Here is a 20,638-nt window from a genome sequence, read left to right as displayed (position 1 = left end):
CCTGGTGTATGAAGAAGGATGGATGCCTCTTTGATGGTAGAGACTGCAACCTGTCTTTAAAAGCACTTGCATTAAAAACTGTCTTAAAAAAAAAACCCACCCCTGCTGCCTGGTTCACAAGTAGCACCTTTTTAAGCAGATCATGGTTGCAATCCTATACCCTCTTACCTGGGATTCAACGGGGCTTATGTCTGAGTAAATCTGCATGCACAGTATCTCATTATACATTCAAAAACACCACCACAGAGCTGTCTCCAGCTAAGTCCTACACAGTGCAGCTTATTGAAATTATAATGCACTTAAGCCAGTCATGCCCATCAACCTCTGTGGGTCTACTCTAATAGGGCTAGCATCAGATACCACCCAAATTACTTAATTATTAATCATACTAATAATATTGAAAAGCATTTCACAATGTTCTATATATATATTTTTACACACACACACACACACACACACACACTGGGTCTACTCTGAGTAGGACTAGCATTGGAAACAACCTCCGATTACACTATTAAATATTGCAAACCTAATAAATACAACACAAACACAGATTCTCTAAATGATTTTTAAAATGAGGTCCCCCCCCCCCCGGCCCTGAAAGAAAAAGAGAACATCAAGCCCCACCAGATCTCTCACGCTGAAAAGCCCAGAGAATTTTCTCCAGCCAATGACTGCACCCCCAATGTTTATAAATTAATTATCTGAAAAAGGCCGGCCGTGCTTTATTGCAGGGGGCTGCAATTTAGAAGCCTGATGCGCTGCCAATTCCAAGAGCGGCATTGATCCTGAATGACCGCAACTATCCACCCAAACCCTCCTCCACTCCCGCCTCCTCCCTCCCCTCCTTCTCTCTTCCAGCAACAGCCCTGCCTCCCCCTAACCCACCGCCTGCCCGCGCAGACATGCAGAGGATGTGTTATTTACAACGCTACACTCTCTTGACGGTTTGGAAATCAAGAGTGATTGACACACGGATGCTACAGGGGACGGCAGTTCCAGGCGCGGGAGAAATGGAGAATGTGAGGATTGATGCAGATGGAGAACGGCATGTGCAAGTGGGGGTGGGAGGGAAGGAAGGAAGGGAGGAAAGGAGAGACAAGCAATTAAAGCAAAAAAAAAAAAGGCTCCTAAATTATTAAAGGTTAGTTGGTGCCACTGGGTGTGCCCGCAGATAATCAGTGCTTTGTGCTGGCAGGAATAAAATTTATACTTGCTCTCACTGAGCTTATTTCTCCCAGGGAGCTTCTGCTATTCCAGGGTGAGAGATGGAAGGGAGTATATCCCCTTAGCCATCCAGTTCTGCCCTGGAGTCAGCCCTCTGAATAGTTGCTTGCCTGGTTGCCAATGCAAGTTGAGAACGGTTGCCAGGTGATGCACAGGTACAAGAGCAAGCCTTTTGCAGGCTACTGGTTTTGGTGGACTCAATAATTATGCAATTTATGCAATTAGTTACAAAAAAATTCAACTGCGATATAAATAATGTTGTTTTGGGCAGAAGGCAAACTGTAGTTGAATGGAAGCAGCACTGCAAGTGGCAGGGCGGAATGCAAGGCAATGCCTTCTCTGGCCCCTACCTACAAGGCAGGTGTGGGAAACCCTTTATTAGTCGAACTCTCATCTGCCCAAGACTCCCATTTGCCCATCCCATTATGGTTGATGTAAACTGAAATCCAGCAACATCTGGAGGCACAGAAGTTCCCCATCCCTGCATTAAAGGGAGAATTCCAGGAAGAACGATCTGTCAATGAAGGGTCCACCATAAGGAGACCATTTCCTTCCTTGCAACGCCTCTATCCCACCCCTGATCTCCCTATCTCAAGACCTGGGTTGAGTTAAAGAGGCTGGATGCCTCACCCAGCTGTTTCTGATCCAGCAAAACACCAGGTGAGAAACTGCTGTTTCAAAAGAACCCAGCTAACATCATCCATACAGAGGCAGATAACTTTTAAGTCCCAATGCAGAAACGGGCTGAGTTAAAATCAGGGTCCATCTAGCTCAGAACTGTCTGCACCTGGGGTGAAGAACTTCAGGCCCAAATTTGCCTCCCCCAATCCTCTCTACCCAGCCCCCACCAACATGCTTTGCACTGTTTTTGCCTGGCTGGAATGAGCCCTTTAACACTGACGTGCCTCTCACACTGGCTGAATGGAGGCTGAACTAGTAGATGAACTGTGTGCAGAAAATGAGCCCGCTGCACAAAGGTAAAAATCTGCATGCATTGCTCCGCTCACTTTTTCCTCTGCTTCCCACCCCACCTTTCCAACGCTGGCATGTGGCACCTGGGAAGGCTGCTAAAAAAAAGAGGAAGTGAGCCCTTGGGCTGAAAATTGTTTCCCACCTCTGGTCTGCACTGGAGATGGTGGGGATTGAATTTGGTTTGCGAAGCAATTGCTCTACCAGTGACCCACGGCCCTTCCCTTAAGACACAGAAATGAAGCTGCCTTATACTCAGTCACACCGTTGATCTGTCCAGCTCGGTGTGTTGTTTATGCTGAGAATCTGTTTTACATGCCGAAGGTCCCAGGTTCAACCCCTGGCATCTCCAGGTAGGGCTAGGAATGTCCCTTGCCTGAAACCCTAGAGCTGCTGCTGGCTAGTGCAGACAGCATTGAGCTAGATGGTCCAATGGTCTGGTTCAACGTAAGGCTGCTTCCTATGTCCCGCAGTGACTGATGTGCACTGCCTGGGGAAACTCAAGTGGTTTTGGGAAAACTGCCTTTAAGGGGCCGTTCCCAGTGTTCTCTTTCGTGAGGCTCCAGGATAAGCTTCCCAAGGGGTGTTAGAAGTGGCTCAAAGCTCCAGGCAGGCACTCTCATGATAAGACAACGAAAGGGGGTCCTCACCACTATGGCTAGGGACTGCCATGCTGTTGGCCAACTGGTAGAGGCGCTGTTGCTGTTGCTGCTGCTCCTCGAAGGTGCCATGCTCGTTGAGGGCGGACATCATCCTCCTGTAATGCTCCTCGGGGGTCATCTGAGTCACGGCGCCCTCCAACAAGGGAGTGTGTGAATTTTCTGAGAGGAGAAAAGATGAAACATGAAGAGGGTGTGTATTTATTCATTTGTTGCGTTTCTATCTCACCTTTTCCTCCAAGGAGCTCAGGGTGGTGGGCTTGGTTCTCCCCCCTCCTCATTTAATCTGACTAAACATTAGGAAGAACATTCTGATGTTAACAGCTATTCATCCACGGAACGGACTACCTTCAAACAGAGGTTGTATGGCCGTCTGCAGAGGGTTTGACTAGATGACCCTTGTGGGTCCCTTCCAACTCTAAAAATTCTGTGATTCTATTAAAATGGCACTGAAAATAAGGATCATGTATAATTGCCCCAATAACCATCATTAATCACCATGAATGGCCAAGGAAAAGGACTTCTGGAGGCACCCATAGATAAAAATCAGCGCATCTCTGGCTCCCAACTATTTCTGCCACCCGTTTCCCCACCTCACCCTGAAACAGCAAAGGTGCCTCCAGGTTCTTGCTGCAGCACACAGTGGAAGATTAAAAAACCAGGCCTGGAGACATTTGTTTACTGTAAGCAAAGCTCAACAGTAATTACCATTTTCTTGTTTTGGCAGCTTCCCTCCAACACCGTTTTATCTCTGATCATCCCCACGGGCTGAAGCTTTTCATTACTCCAGAGGAACTCCCAACATCAGTGGTAACATTGCGGTGGGGGGGTGGGGGTGGGGTGAGCAAAGGCAGCAAGTGAGTTGGGGAGGGTGGCCCCCCCAAATGCACGGGTGTGCATGCTGCAGAGCTCCCATCAGATCTATTAAGGAACTGCTTTGATTGTGCCTTGGGTCCTGTATCCATGTGTTGGGACGGGCACCGAAGCAGCTGGCTTCTGAGATCAGAGCCCTCCTGGCCCACACTCAGAGAAGGCTACTCATGGGAGGTGATGACCAGGCAGATGCAGAGAAAACCCTCTTACTTGTTTTTTTTTAATGCGTCAAGTCTCCAAAAACAAAAACAACAACAACAACAACCCCCAAACCACAGTGAGTGTGTACATCCTGATGGGCAGCTTTTGACAAACTCTTCCAAAGGGCATCACATCTTTGCTGCGGAAGGAGGGTGTGTGGTGCCATTGTGGGGGCATTCATTAATTTCCTAACATTTTATACTCTGCCTTTCTAGGAAGTATTTAACAGAGCTGGCTTACGGTTGGAGTAAAAGACACCACTGTCACAACCCTGCCTTCTTCTGGTGCAGGGCTAGATGACCTGTGGCTCTCTGGACACAGCTGGACTTCACCTCCCATCACCCCTGATCACTGGGTCATATTGGCTGGGGCTGATGGAGTCCAAGAATGTCTGGACCAGGCATAGGCAACCTTCGGCTCTCCAGATGTTTTGGACTACAATTCCCATCATCCCTGACCACTGGTCCTGTTAGCTAAGGATCATGGGAGTTGTAGGCCAAAACATCTGAAGAGCCGAAGGTTGCCTATGCCTGGTCTGGACGAAACAAGGTTGGAAGATGAGGCAAAGCCAATACACTTGGTTCTCTGTCTTCATTAGCCAGTGCCCCTTGCCTCACTGGCAGATTCCAGTGCCTCTCTCTCATACATGCCATATGTTTAAAGCACATGGCTTCTAACCCCCGCACAAAAGAATCCTGCAAACTCTAGTTCACACCCTCACAAAGCTACAACCCCCAGCATGCTGAACAAACTACAGTTCCCAGCATTCTTTGAAGAAATATGTGAGCTTTAAATGTATGGTGCAGACCCAGTCTAATTCCTACACTCCCGTTATGTCAGGACACTTGAAAAGTTATGAAAGGAAATTGTATCTTTACGAAGTGCATCTCCACCAAGGGGCCCACTCCATAAACCAGAGGTGCCTGGCTTCTCATGCAGCAGAATGAGAAATCTCCGCCTTGACTTGATGCACATAGCATTAGGAGCCCAGGGAACGATGTCACTGAAAAATGCTATTGCTCCTTCATCGCCATCATTTAAATGTGTATCCTACCTTTCTTCCCAAAAGGAGCCCAGAGTGGCAAATGCACAAATGATAAAATAAATAAAACATCTTAAAGCAATTCCAACAGAGTCGGGTGGGGGTGGGGTGAAATGTAAAAAAGGCTTGTTGGAAGAGAGGAAGGTCTGCAGGAGTTGAAAAGACCACAGAAAAATGGTGCCTGTCTAATAATTAACAGGAGGGAATTCCAAGGGGCAGGTGCCACCACACTAAAAGCCCAATTCCAGCGCTGTGTGGAATGGAACTCCTAAGAACTGCAGGAGGCCCTCATCTGCAGACTGTGGTGATCAACTGGGTATAGAAGGGGTGAGACAGCCCTTCAGATATCCTGGTCCCAAGCTGTAGAAGGGCTTTATGCACCAGCACTGTGAACTTAAAGACTTCAACCTGCACCTGGCACTAAAAGCCGTGAAGACCTGTTGACTCTGGAGAGGAACGAGGAGGGGTGGCCAAGAAGGGAAGCGCACAAAGGGAGATTTGCCCATGGTGGAGCAGGTGGTCTACACCCCAGGGAAGGAAGGGGGAGCAGCCGCAGCTTTGGAATTCCCCTTCTTTCTATTCCTGCTGCCGCCATCCGCCGCCGCTCCCTGCTGCTGAATGACAAGGCCTCCCACGCCTGCCCGCCCACTTGGCTCCCTGGAGAGAAAGCTCAGAAATGCACCAACTGTCTCAACTCTGCTGTTCCCCCCACCACTCAGAGCCAAAGCTTGGCAGGGGGGGAGGAAGCCAGGATTTGGGGAGGGGGAAATCACTGGAGGTTTCGATTGTGTTGTTGCTTTCAGCTGGAGAAAAAGACGGTGGGTGCAGAGGAGGAATCTGTCCCAGAGAAGATTTCAGGTGCAAGGTGGAGAGAGGCAAAGTGCAGAGAAAGGCTGGGGTAGGTGGGTGGGGGAGTTAGGATGCGATGTGTGAAAGAACCCAAGGGAGATTTCCCACTCTGCCACCCATCTCAGCCCTGTCTTGCTTTGGTCTTTAGTGCTGGTGGGTTAAAGTCAGGCGCTTGATCCCATCAAATCTCCAGACGTCTCCAGGTGTGACATCAGGACTCTGGCTTAGCCACTCAGAGGGCGCAACGAGACGGCAGCAGCTGCCCTGGCCTTCTGCTCTGCCTGGCGCACAGATGCCGCTCGGAGGCATTCCCGCTCACGTGACAGCGGTGTGTGAACTCTGCCAGCACCTTTAACTGGCCCGTCACCCCCCAAATGTGAGAACACTGTGAGAGTGGGATGCTGGATTAGGTGGGTCTTCAGCTTGATCCAGCTGCTGGACTCTTATTTTCACTCCTATAAGTGCCTCCCTATCTAAGAGTCTACTGAAGATTTATACGAAGTAGCTTATTCCTTAAAATAGGCCACACAGTGCATAGTTAAACAATAGAACCAACTACCGCTAGATGTGGTGGATGCCACCAACTGGATCAATGGCTATAAGGCACAATGGCTGTGTTCTCCCTTCACTCTCAGAGGAAGTATGCTCCTCAGCCCTCTGTCCATTCGTCAGCCCTGAACCTAAAAAGTTTTCACATACAGGAGAAGAGGGCATGGGAGACCTTATTGGCCACCTGAAGTGAACCAAAACAGAAAGGCAACCTGGATTCAGGAACAGAACTTTGGATTGTTGTGAACAACTGATTAAGGAGAAAGCAGGTTGCTAGTCCTCCCTATCATCAGAAGGCTTCAGCTGCTCTTGCTTGGCAATCCTGCAGTGACCTGCCTACCCACCCCCCACCGCAGCATCCAATCTGGTGCACTACTACCAAGACCCACAAACCCCAGTTTGCACCTGGCACAGAAATTGAGAATTAGAGCAGTGTGAACATTCCTGTCTATTGGATCACATAGGAAGTGAAAGAACTCTCCTTGACATTGCAATTCCCCTGCCGCACCAATGCTTACATTACCCTAGCTCAAAATTTCCCCAATGTGTGAAGCTTCTCCTGCATTTTTTTTTCTTAAATAAAGAGTAGTGGGTGGAAAGAGACAGACCCCACCTCAACAATTTCTCTCTCTCTCTTCAGTCACCAGCCTCTTAATAATGCAACTCCATTTCCCATCTCCCGTAGAATCGGGGAGTAGATATCCACACCTCTGTGTCAGAAGTGAGGATATTCCTGGCGGGAGACAGAGAGGAGAGAGTCAGGAGTCTTCTCCTGAGGTGGACACTTCCTCCACGACTTGCCAGTGTGGCTCCTGTTCCAGGCCTCTGATACGCTCCAATTTCCATAATAGAGGCAAGAACGTTCTGCTCAGTTTGACAGCAGGCACACCTGGACGGCCCCTGATTCTGCCGAGATAGGGCTGGTGTTTGATCTCCAGAGGAGGAAAGGAAGAGAAGGTTACATGCTTCACAGCTGGAAGCTTTGGAAGCCCCTACAGGTGTCTCCCCTTCCCTTTTCCCTGGGTGGAAGGAGAGAGGAGAGCAAAGCAACTCATCCTGTTGCTTCTCCATCCTTTTCCAGAGAGTGTGCAGCTACAGCAAGTGTCAGTGGGCTACACTAGGGATGGGCCTATCTGTCAATATTGGCTTTATTTTTTGCAATCTTAAATTAAGTTCCCCACATTCCCACCACAGTTTGAAAATTTTAAGCAAGTTCCAAAGCAAATTTATCAGCTCTTTAGTTTGGATTTTTCTTTTTACTTGAGATTCCTGCATTGTAGGGGTTGGACTAGATTAGAAGATCTTGGGGTCCCTACCAAGTCTACAATTCTTCAATATCCACATTTTCATGTGTAGTTTTACCTAATGTACCCATTTTTGCAAAGCATTTTTGCCTAATAATACATTTTTCTGCTGTAATTTTCACTGAAATTTACAGGCACCCATTATACCCTATCACATGCATTTTTGTAAGCATGACCGGCTAGAGGACTGTTGCAAAATTCAGAGATTTGAATTTCAAAAGATGGCTACATTTCAAATATCATTTCAAAAGTGTAAATTTGGACGGTTCCCTTTAAAGGCAAACCATATGAGTTTATCCCATATTCCTAACCATAAAATACTAATAATGCTGTATTGCTGTAATAGGATTGCTGTCCCCTCTGATGTTCACACTTCAGGGCCAGAACAACCAGGTGGGGAATTGATGATTATGGTAGAAAGGGGGTTGCAGAAGCAGTTGTCAAGGTCAGTGCAGCATTATTGGTTCATAGGGGAGGTGGTTTTAGGGCAGGAACACCAAATAAAGGAAGGGGAACAAGCAGGTAACTATCTCAAAATGTGGGGTATTCAGGTATAGCAGCAGATACGACACACTCACACCCTGTAAACAAGGCAAAGAAACCCTTGACACGACAAGCACTGTCAAGTTGCTGCGCAACGAAAAAATGATGGGCTTTCTCACACAGCACCAGGCAATCAGTTTATGGAACCCACTCTCCAAAAATAAGTTGTTTAGTAGTTTAGTTGTGTGACTCTTTGTGACCCATGGACCAGAGCACGGCAGGCACTCCTGTCTTCCACTGCCTCCCGCAGTTTGGTCAAACTCATGTTGGTAGCTTCGAGAACACTGTCCAAGCATCTTTCCTCTGTCGTCCCCTTCCTCCTCTCTTTCCCAACATCAGGGTCTTTTCCAGGGAGTCTCTTCTCATGAGGGGCAAAGTATTGGAGCCTCAGCTTCAGAATCTGTCCTTCCAGTGAGCACTCAGGGCGATTTCTTCAGAATGGATAGGTTTGATCTTCTTGCAGTCTGTGGGACTCTCAAGAGTCTCCTCCAGCACTATAATCCAAAAGCATCAATTCTTCGGTGATCAGCCTTCTTTATGGTCCAGCTCTCACTTCCATACATCACTACTGGGGAAACCATAGCTTTAACTATACAGACCTTTGTCGGCAAGGTGATGTCTTGCTTTTTAAGATGCTGTCCAGGTTTGTCATCACTTTCTCCCAAGAACAGGTGTCTTTTAATTTCATGACTGCTGTCACCATCTGCAGTGATCATGGAGCCCAAGAAGGTAAAATCTGTCACTGCCTCCATTTCTTCCTTCTATTTGACATGTCCAATAGGGTAGATGACTTTGAAGGGGGTTGGACAAATTTTGGATAAGGCTCTCCGTGGCTACGGGTTATAACATTTGCAAGGAGCTTCCATGGTCAAAGGCACTATGTACTGGATGTTAGTTGCTTGGGATGAACAGTGGGAGATGGCTAACTGTGCTCATGTCCTATTTGAGGGCTTCTCAGAGGCACGTGGTTGTCCACTCTTGGAACAGGATGCTGGGTAAGATGGGCCTTTGGTCTGATCAGGCCAAATGCTCATCTCATTCAGCCTCCTGTTCTCACAGTGGCCAATAAGAGGGTCTCAGGTAGCCCAGAGGCAGGGCATGAAGGCAGCAGCATTCCTTCTCTGTTACTCATAAGTAAAGCCCTGCTGCATCAGGCCAGGCCAATGGCCCATCAAGTTCAGCATTTGTTCTAACAGTGGCCAAATGTTGCTAGACTACAGCTAGGGATGCCAGAGAATTCTGTCAGAAATGGAAATAGGAGTGGATGTCAACACGGTTTGCTTATTCACCGGGTCAAGAATGGAAATCACTTAAGTTAATATGAGCAGTGTATAGTATCATCATCATCATCATCATCACCATCTGTTGTTGTGGTTGAGTTTTCAACTTTAACTAAATGCTTCTATTTCCTGCATTGTTTTTATACTTTCCACCCCACTGAAGTTAATTATGTATTTGATTCTATAATTAACTGCATTTGTTTCAGCCATGGTGGTGGATAGCAAATTTATGTAGGTTTTAGCGGAAGCTGAACTGCAGCAGAAAGGAGCAGTCCAGATTGCCATGAACATTGCACAGGATGAAAACGGCTTCCTCCTTTACCCCCCTTGGTATATCTGGCTGGAAAACGACACAGACGGATGGACGGACACACACACACACACACACACACACACACGGTCACTAGTCAGCTTCACATAGGAGAAAGAAAACCCTAGAATCTATTTCATTTAAACTTCTGCAGGTAACTGGAAGCACAAAGATCATTCTGACCGATCTCACGCCAGATCTGATAATCTGCTGCTTCAGACTGAAACTGTCCATGTCAAAGAGAGTTGTGGTGGGATGTGGTTGGGGAGAGAGATGCCAGTCTGGGCAGAAAATGGAGGTGTGGGGGAAAGGGAGGTCTTATTTGGGGTTGGGATAAGCAGCATTGATTCCGAATCCAAAAGCGATAGATAGTCAGGTCTCAGGAAAGCCTGATTAAGCTTAGCTGCCTTCCTTCTCCAAGAGATGGATAAACTGCTATCACCTTGATTAATTTTTCAGAGGATGCAGCTGTTAAGGGGGGGAGAGAAGGGGGAGAAGGAAGAGGAGGAGGCAGGAGTTCAGAAAAAGCCTGAAGAGGAAAGCACAAACATATTATGAGCAGCATTTTACAGGTTAATACCACTGTTAGGTCCTCTCCGATAAGCTGGCTGGCATCACTGTCTTGCTTGGTAGCAAAATGCATTTCAGCATCCTACCTAGATCCTATTGGAATATTGATGTCTGCCTAATTGCAACTCCAAGGAGGGAGAGAGGGAGAGGGAAGCAGAGGAGGAAATAGGAGAGGCAGGCTGGGGTGAGGAGTGGGGAAATGGTTTCACAGGCTTCTGGACAAGAGGAATGTGCAATGGAAAACCAGATTCTTCTGGGATATTGTACAGTGGTACCTCGGGTTACATACGCTTCAGGTTACATACTCTGCTAACCCAGAAATAACGCTTCAGGTTAAGAATTTTGCTTTAGGATAAGAACAGAAATCGTGCTCTGGCGGTGCAGCGGCAGCGGGAGTCCCATTAGCTAAAGTGGTGCTTCAGGTTAAGAACAGTTTCAGGTTAGAACAGACCTCTGGAACGAATTAAGTACGTAACCAGAGGTACCACTGTACTGTGTGGTTTTGGAGCTTCTTCCTAGGCTTCTGCAACTGCCCTGCAGAACAGAGAACCCTGAGGTCTCGGTTCGTCACTTAATTGCATTCCTTTTCCGTTTCAATAAAGTTTCCAACTCTTTGCATGTGAAGATAAGATACAAAATGAAAGCAAGGTAAGAGGGGGGAAATATATACTGTCCTTATGATGGTGAAGCTAAGATAAAATTAAAAACAAGATACGGTTTAAAAACAAAGTTTCTAGTCCTTATGATTGCAAAGAGAAGATTAAAGATTAAAGTTTCTAGTCCTTATGATTGTGAAGACCCTGCCTGGCAAAGTAACAAAGCTGCAGTGACTCCAGCTCTAGGAACAACAGGGAGTAGGGAGACAGATGCTGTTGGCTCCTTCTCCAGGTTTCCCTGTGCCTCTTCAAAATGCCCAGAAGCAAATCTCCTGGCTGCCCACAGAAGCAACAGAACTAACATAAAAGCACAACCATCCTTTGTTACCTTATGCCTACTTTTCATAGAATCATAGGAGTTAGAAGGAACCTCAAAAGGCCATCTAGCTTGCCAATGCAGGCACTCCCCTGCTACAACTTCCTGAACAGGCAGTCACCCAGCCTCTTCTCAAAAACCTCTGTCAAAGGAGTGTCAGGCACCTCCCTGCCATCAGGAAGTTCTGTCTAATGCTCAGCTGAAATTCCATTCATGTCATTTGAACCCGGTTCAGACCCTGCTCTTTGGAGCAACAGAAAACAAGTTTGATCCATCATCTAAGTGGAAGACCTAAAAACAAGTGTGGTGAGGTAGACTTTGGTCCTTCAGAGGTTGCTGAGCTACAACCTCCCATTGGCTGTGCTTGTTGGGGCTGATGGGAGTTTTAGTTCAGCAACATCTGAACGGCCAAAGGTTCCCCACACTCAGGTGCATTAATGACAGAGTTTCGAACAAAGATGTGGTCTCTCAAGCCCACATTCGCAGTACGTTTGCACTCCTGTCTTAACAACGTCTACATGGCTTGGTCATGTCCACAGAATGGAAGACGGCAGGATCCCCAAGGAAGTGCCCTACAGAGAGCTGGCTTCTGGCACCAGGTCATTGGCAGACCAACTCTGCACTACAAAAATGTTTGCAAACGTGACGTGAAGGCTAGTAACATCAATTCTGCTGTGGGGGAGACCCTTGCAGATGATTGCAGCACCCGGAGACAGACAGTCAGGTTGCGCATCCATAGCAGTGACCAGAGGAGAAATGACTGCGGGAGAAGCGCAGAGAGAAGAAACGCTATGGTGCATCTGCAGCAGCACAATCACAGGGGCGTCGCAGGGGGGCGGAGGGCCCCCGGGCAGCGCCCCTGCTGGGGTGACACATGGGGGGGCTGCCCCGCCCACTGGCTTTTTTTCTACAATTTTTTTAAAATTCTTTTTAGGCTATTTTCGGCACTGCGGGGTGGAGCCGCAGGGGCCGCCAGCGAGTCGGGGTGTCACCCCCCTCGCTGGGCCACTCCTGCGGCTCTGCCCCGGCAGCACCCAAAATAGCCCCCGCCCTCCAGCGGCTTTTCGCGGGCTGCAGAGGCTCCAAAAGCCCGCGCCCGGCACCCCCGGGGGCGGGGCGTCGCCGTGTGTGCGTGCGTCATGATGCACACGCCGCGATGCCCTGCCCCCGGGGATGCCGGGCGGGGAACTTGGGGAGCCTTTTTGGGCTGCAAAGAGTCCTGAAGCCGCTGCTGTAGCACCCCCTTTGTGCTACACAGCAGCGGCTTCAGGACTCTTTGCAGCCCAAAAACGCCTCCAAAAGCCCCCGCTCCGGCACCCTGTGGGGACGGGGCGTCGCCGCCCCCCGCCCCCGCCCGCCGGGGGTGGGGCGTCGCCCGCGCGCGGCGCCATGACGTCATGGGCGCGCACAGCGCGCGCCGACGCCCCACCCCCAGGGGTGCCTCTGGGCTTCCCGCCCCGGGCCAGCCAAGGGGCTAGGAACGCCCTGCACAATCAGATGCCTTCATCTGCCCTAGCTGCAACCCAAACATGTCTCTCCTGCATCGGTCCCTACAGTGTACCTTGGGTTAAGAACTTAATTCGTTGTGGAGGTCCATTCTTAACCTGAAACTGTTTCTTAACCTGAGGTACCACTTAGCTAATGGGGCCTCCCGCTGCCACCGCGCCCCCGCTGTGTGATTTTTGTTCTCATCCTGAAGCAAAGTTCTTAACACGAGGTACTATTTCTGGGTTAGCGGAGTCATAACCTGAAGCGTCTGTAACCCGAGGTACCACTGTACAGCCACAACAGGCACTGCAACCTTCCACAGTTTGACTTCTCCCCCAAAGGAATACTCTTCCATTGTCTCCCAATACAGACAGATGCCAACAACTTCAGTAGAAATAACATTGGCTGCATCCCTTTGAAAATAACAGGCAGGACCAATTTAGGTCTATAAATTTTAACGGGCCTGCTCTTGAGTTGGATACACCCCAGGATCTCCTGTTCCCCCTGTCCCTCACTGCCTAAAACTTTGATATCAACAAACTGGAAGGTGAAGAAGGCAGTCTTCTTAAGCCTTAGTGCCCTTTTGAACTTTTGAATGCATGGCAAGGTCATATCCTGGCACTTTTTCTAGCCCACAGTAGAGTCCTGCTGCAGAAAAGCCAAGGAGAAAAACAGGACCTATAAGTTGCTGCTTAAAAAAAACAAAACTTATTTTCACAATAACTGTTAAGGCAAAACCTTTCTGACAGCTTGGGCCCCTCAATCAGAGTGCAATCTCCATCAAGGTGTGTGCTATTGATTGCTAATTAGTTTTGAACTTAAAACAAAACCTCTAGGGAACAAGGACAGAGCTGTAGCTCAGTGGAAGAGCATCTTTTATACTTGACTTTCTTCAGCAATGTTTTCTTTTGGATTACTTTACTTGATTTTTTTTTTAATGTAGGTTGCAAACTGCTTTGAGATTTTTTTTTCTTAAAAATACAAAGCGGTATAGAAATTAAATGAATAGTAACCCCCAGATTCTCTAAGTAGGGCTGGGAGAGACTCCGGCCTGAAACCATGGAGAGCTGCTGCCAATCAGTGTGGACAACACTGAGCTGGATGGGACCAATTGCAGCTTAGTCCTAGAAGAACTACAATTCCCAGCACCCTTAAGAAACTACAGTTCCCTGGATTATTTGGTGGGGCGAAGGAGTCATTGCCTTAAATGAACGGTGTGTACACAGTCTCTGCCTCTCTCACACAGGAACCTGGTCTCATACTCCCCCATCTCTGTGCTGCACAGCAAAACTGCCTTTGAAACTTAGGGGCTTTCAAATGCAGACTGCAAATAGGGCATGTGGCATGTATGCAGTTCTGCTCTTCAAAGAAATACCGTAATTTTAAAAATCTTGTTGATCACGCCCAACTCCCCCGAGTGCGACTGAAGTAGCTGTTTGTATTCCATACGAATGTCTTGAAAAAATGTTTACTATAAAAACCCAAACTCACAGGCAGGAGGGAGCAGGGGGGGGGAGAGAAAGAAAGGAAAACACCAAGGAAGGAAATGGGACGTAGTAATTTTTGAAATCTTAACTCTTGCTAAGCGGACAGGGGGCGGGGGAAATCTTACAGAATGATGCTCTCATCCGGTACTAAATTGTCATAAAGGAAGGAACTTACCCAGATCTTATCAAGTCCGGGGGTGGGAGCAGAGTGCAGGGGTCAGCATAAATTAAGAGCAATTCAAATTAAGGGACACCTTCCATAGCCAGAAAGCTGAGACTGTAAGAACCCTTTGAGCTTTTATGAAAGGCAACTGCAGCAACGGCATGACTCGAGATCCTGCTGCCTCCCCCCCCCCCACTCCTCTTTCTCCATTATAAACGCCAACTGTCCCAAGCTTCAGAAAGTATTATGATTTATTATTATTATTTTTTAAAAAGGAACCTACCTTTTGGGGACTCACTTCGAGATTTCTTGCTCTCAAGGGGACACTCGCTGCTGCTGTTGGGTGAAACACGCTCTTCTCTTGCCTAAAACTTCGTCTGGAAGAAAGGGGGGGAAGAGGGAGAAAGAGAGAGAGAGAGAATTAGATAGAAAGGCACACTCTTCTTTCCATCACCGCCACCCTTTCATCCAGAGACTTTGGGGGGCATGTTGAACACACACACACAAATCTGGCTGAGCGAGGGAGGAGGGAGGGTGGCGGAGGGGAAGTCATATTGAGCTCACGGATATGCTTTCCTAATCATGCAGCCCAAAGGGACCCGGCAACCCTTCAGCACGCTGATCAATGGCCATCGTTTCCAGCCATAAATTTGGAAATCTAGTTTATTTCCTTACTGAACTGCATCATTTGATCGGCCGCCTTTCGTCCCCCGGGTGTGTCCTCGCTTCTCATACCCTGATGCAAAACAGCTGGGGTCTTGGCGGGTGGTTGGGGGTGGGGGAGAGAAAGAGAGAGAGAGGAAAAGAATATTCACTTCCCCCTTCTCTCTCTCACACACAAGCACCCTGCTCCTCAATCTTCCTTCACAGTCTCTCTCAATCTCTCCACCCCTTCGCTCTTGGCGATCGCAAGATCTTCAGCAATCTTCTCCCCTCCAGACTGCGTGAGAAGCACTCAGCCTCTGCATCCGTGCAGTCCTAGCAAGCCAACGCAAAATATCTAATATACAATTACAACATCTCTCTCTCTCTCTCCCCCACCCCCCTTCTCTCTTTCTCAATCCCCCCTCCTGCTTTTCCCTTCTCCTCCTGTACAGATTTAAAAATCAATATCCTCCCATAATAATGCTGGGGAGACTGTTTGTCATCGTCGCAAGCATCAAATTCTCATCTATCAAAAATGCTCTGCCTTAAAGGGACTGCAACCCTTCCCCCCCCCCCCCACAAAAAAACACCCTGTGCAAAACAAGTATCATATTTGTGTTTGTGTGTTGCAATTCTGAAAAGGCTCAGAACATCACTTAATAGGAGCAGAACTCTGCTTCCTGACAATTTTAGCTGCTGCTTCTTCTTTTTTAAATGTAAACAATCCCCAACCAAGCTTCTGGTCCTTATGACTAATGAAATCCCAGGATGCAAAGCAGTGGGTTGAGAAATGGGCTTCAGCGTCTCATGTACCTCTGTGCCCCTCCAACCCCAACATGACCAAAGCAAGAATGAATTATACAAAATTATGTTTAAAAAGATGTACACAAAATAAATTCATGCCATTTTGCTCAAGTCGTTTAATTTATATTTCGATGCAGAACCGAGCTTTTCCTGGCATGGAATTCAAGTCCATACAGCTCTTGTGCATATTTCTTTGCAACATGAAAAACTACCCTGCTTAGATTGCGGGGATGTGATTGTACAGTATTGCTGGTTGCAGTCCTAATTGCCTGCCGTTTAACAACCACTGTGTTGCTCAGATTGGGCAGCCATTGCAAATTAGGTGAAACAGTATCTCTTGATGGAACAGTTTTTGTGAGTGTGGATGTATGGAAACTTTCCTGTGGATCAGAACACTTAATCAGGGGGGAAGTTTTCCCTCTGCTACAGAGTTTTGGGCAGTGAACCCTTTTGCCCTGTTTTTTCCCCTTCTTCTTCTAATGGCTGGCAGTTTTATCTCTTTGGACTGAATTTTGAACGAAACGAATATAAGAAGAGCCTTGAAGCTGGATCAAGCCAATGGCCCATCTAGTTAGTCCAGCACCCTGTTCTCACAGTGACCAACCAGAGGCCTGTGGGGAAGCCCGTCAAGCAGGATCTGAACCCAAGATCTCCCCTCTTGCACTTTCCAGCAACTGGTATTCTAAAGCATTACTGCCTCTGCAGTTTGCTTTTTTAAAAAAGAAAAGGCTACTGAAACCTCTCCCCCCACCAACTAGGGATAGCTAGTTCTGCCTGTCTCTCATTCCCCCCCCCCCAGCATGAAGTAAGTTCTCCCCTTTTCCATATCAGTTTGCGGAAATCCTCATGGAAAATCCACCACCGTTTTAGTGGATGTTTCTCCTAAATGTGCACACATTTTTGCAACAGGATTTCCTGTGATGTGGTGCAATTTTTGCACATTCTTTTGACTAATAGATGCATTTTATGCACCCTTCACCCTAACATCATGACTTGGCTGGAGGACTGCACAGAGAAATTGGGGAAAGTGCAAACTTCTAAGGGTGGCTGTGTTTCGGCTTCCATATAGTTTTCAGAAAGTGCATGATTTGGGAGATACTTCTTTTAATGTGAACTTAATCAAATTCCTCCCCTCATCCCTACTAACAACTGAGATGCTGACAACGAACTTTTTCTTCTTTTATTATGCATTTTGTGTTTTTATGTTGCGTTTCCCGCTGAAATCTACGAATGATGAGTGGTATACAAATTTAATAAATAAAACCACTGAGAGCCAAGTACTATTTTTTTATGGCCAGTCTGAAGCTTAGCCTCTATGGGAAACATGTGAGTGTGAGACTCTGGGGTGTTTCTCCCTGCCTTGCAAGCTTGGATTTTACCAACCTGGACACCCCGCTGACCGGCACGTGCAACACACTTGCCCCTAGAAACGGCATCCATGACAACAGGACGGTTTCTGCCCTATGCCCCACCAGCATGGGGCTGGCTTCCACCCTCCCTAAACCATAAAAGAACAATGGACCGGCAGGTGAAAGGCGCCCAGTTGGGGTTCGTGCCACGGCATGCAGTTGGCTCTGCCCTTTGCTGGCAGGAATCAGCGGAACAAAGGGAGGGAGGGGAAAGGTCATGGGAATTACAGGGTGTAATTTAAACAGAGGGCAAGCCGTCAGCAGTTGAGGAGGGGGAGAGAAGGAAAAGTGCTTGGAGCCTAGAGACTCAGGAGCCAACATCTGACAGGTTAGTTTAAAATCACTGTGCAACGTCCTGCAATTGGTCTTGCTGCCCCTGCTGGGCTCCTCTCCCCACAGCCAGAAGGAATGCCTTAGGTGTGTTTTCCCCTCCTAATATAGGAACTCCTATGGGAGTTCCCTCCACCGCCCCACAGTCTGCAAAACGGCACATGCATTTTCACTCCTAAAATAGGTTCAATGACGCTAGTCCCTATGGGAGTGCCGTAGCCTGCAAAATGCCCAAGGTAAAATTTCAGTACTAAAATAGCCCCAATGACGTTAGTCCCTGTGGGGAGTCCCCCCCACCCCGCAAAGTACCACAGCCTGCAAAATGCGTTGTGAGTTTTCACTCCTAAAAGAGCCTCAATGACGCTAGTCCCTATGGGAGGTTTCCCCACAGTCCCTTAGTCTGCAATAAGCCCTTGGTGTGATTTCATTCCTAAAATAGCTTCAGTGATGCTAGTCCCTATGGGAGGTTTCCCCCAGTCCTATTGCCTGCAAAACACTTTGGGTGTTTTCAGCCAAATATGTTAGTCCTTAATGGGATGTTTTCTCCACATTCCCAGCCCATCATTCTCCACAACTCCCATCAGCCTCAACAAGGATGGCCAAGGATGGCAGGAGTTGTAGTTCAGAAACATCTGAACATTAAGTTTTTTCATATTGCTGTAAAGTGCTGTGATATCTCTTTATGGTACAGCAATATGTAAAAATTTAAAATAAATAAATAAACACCTATAGTTCGGCAACATCTGCTCTAGATAGAATATAAAACACTAAAAACATACACAACACAAACAACTAAAGCAACAATGCAACCAGTTAAAAAGAATCAACATTGGTAGAACTGTATAACAACAAGAACCTCAAATGCAAGTTTAAGTTGATAGCAGAATCAGAGAAAAGGTATCAAGCAAGCCTTTCCACTACAGCATTCCACAAATTGTGGGGGGAGCCACCACCAAGGAGGCTCTCGCTGCTACCTTGTGCTTCAGAATGTTTACAAACACAAACAGGATCAAAAGCATAATGACAGATAACTACCCCAATATCACCATGAGCTCAAATCTTAATGAAAGCACCACAAATAGAACATCTGGAGGGGCCTGAAATGGTGAAGGAAAGCTTCTCGGAGAGAAGTGTTTCACTTTGTACATCAACATTCTGGAGAAGACCAATTGTTAGGCAATGAGCAATTTGAAGACATTAAGGGTTCTGCCAGACTGATGTTTCATTACTGGTATATTCTGAAACATGTTCTTGACAGAGTAATGGTGCATTAGTGATGGATTTATCGTGCTTTTGTTCTGTGATGCTTCCACATTATTGCCATCCGACGGAGCTAAAGTGCAACAAATATGGGACAAAAATAAACCAGACTATCTGTGGATAAAAAGTAATGAAATTTCAGCAGCGAGTTACAGGATACGCACTGATTGGAAATGAAGCGCAATGTGACAGGCGCAAACAGTATTGAAAAAAGGATTGTGTGTGACTGTCCTGATAGCATCAAGAGCACAAATCATCATGAATGTACAATAAAAAGGATATCCGGAGGGGCCATGATTCCCAAGGTGTGGTTTTATTACACGAACAGCTTTGAGACGCCTCCTCCAAAGTCCCTTCGGAGAAACACAGCAGAGAGGGGAAGGGGGGTGGCTTGCTTTCACAGCCTCCTCCACTGCTCACCTATAACAAGGCCGTTTACAAGGAGAGGTGTGCAGACATGCCCTGCAAAATTCATTTTTACAGCCTGTGTCGGGTCATAAAAAGGTGGTAAAAATTCATAGTATGGAAAACAAGCCCAGCTGTTCGTCTTTGTGGTGGAAGGAAGAGATCCAGGTTCACTTTGCAGATGCATGCATAGAGGACAGCGCTTGGGCGAGTGGCTGGGAATCTCTTACTCTCACTTGTGTATATGTGAGTATCAAATGGTTAAGATACATGCCTAGTGTCAGTGCCAAGCTAACCATGGCCTACCTTGCAGGCTGTGCATGAATGAAGACTGTGCTTGGGAAGTGGGTGGGGTTTTCTCTTTCTCATTACAAAATAATGTATCTGTGCAGTTCGCCAAAAAGTGCAAGTAGATAAATAGGTACCGCTCCGATGGGAACGGAAACAGCGTTTCCGTGCACTGCTCTGGTTTCGTGGCTCCATTGCACCAGAAGCGGCTTAGTCATGCTGGCCACATGACCCGGAAAAACTGTCTGCGGACAAACACCGGCTCCCTCGGCCTATAGAGCAAGATGACCGTGCAACCCCAGAGTGGTCCACAACTGGACTTAACTGTCAGGGGTCCTTTACCCTTTTTTACATGTAAGTATTGTATGGTTAAGACACAGGCCTGGTGTCAATGCCACACTTAACCATGGCTGAATTTGCACAAGCTATGCATATGCAGAGAATGGTACTTGGGTGTGTGTGTGTGAGAGAGAGTCTCTTTACTCTTATCATTTCAAAATGATTTCTGTGTATATGTAGGCACCAATGTCATGCTTGGTGCCAATGTCATGCTAACCAGGGTTTACTGCTCCCCCACATCTCAACCTCAGCTTGCAGGCCTGTTTCCTGCCCTGGTTAAGAAAGGAACTTTGGCTAGCATTAATCCCTGGCATCTCCAAGTACAGCTGGTAATGTCCCCCTCTCTGAAACCCTGGAGAGCTGCGGCTAGTCAATGTAGATGGGTCAATGGTCTGATTTGATAGAAGGCAGCTTCCTATGTTCCTAATATAGAGAAAGGGTTGTAGTTCACTGGCAGAGCATCTGCTTTGCATGCAGAAGGTCTCAAATTCAATCCCTCAGATCTGCAGGTAGCTGGGAAGGTCCCTGGTCTGAAACCCTTGAGAGCCACTGTCAGGCAGTGTATACAATACTAAGCTGGATGGATCCATGGTCTGACTCTGTACAAGGGCAGTTTCCTATGTTTCTCTGTAACAAAGCAGATCTCGAAAGCCTGAAGTTTTCTCTCCCCGC

The 20,638-nt window shown here is 47.4% G+C and overlaps 1 protein-coding gene across 1 annotated transcript in view; it reads right to left on the bottom strand.

The window, feature by feature from the left end:
• Nucleotides 1-20,638, bottom strand: part of SAMD11 (sterile alpha motif domain containing 11) — a 162,547-nt gene that overhangs the window by 43,644 nt on the left and 98,265 nt on the right. The window contains 3 exon segments of the mRNA XM_033156273.1: nt 2,847-3,017; nt 14,770-14,833; nt 14,835-14,863. Coding sequence (XP_033012164.1) covers nt 2,847-3,017; nt 14,770-14,833; nt 14,835-14,863 — 264 coding nt within the window.

This window comes from Lacerta agilis, chromosome 8 (assembly GCF_009819535.1).
Source record: "Lacerta agilis isolate rLacAgi1 chromosome 8, rLacAgi1.pri, whole genome shotgun sequence".
Lineage (NCBI taxonomy): Eukaryota > Metazoa > Chordata > Lepidosauria > Squamata > Lacertidae > Lacerta > Lacerta agilis.
This window is presented reverse-complemented; position numbering and strand designations above follow the sequence as displayed.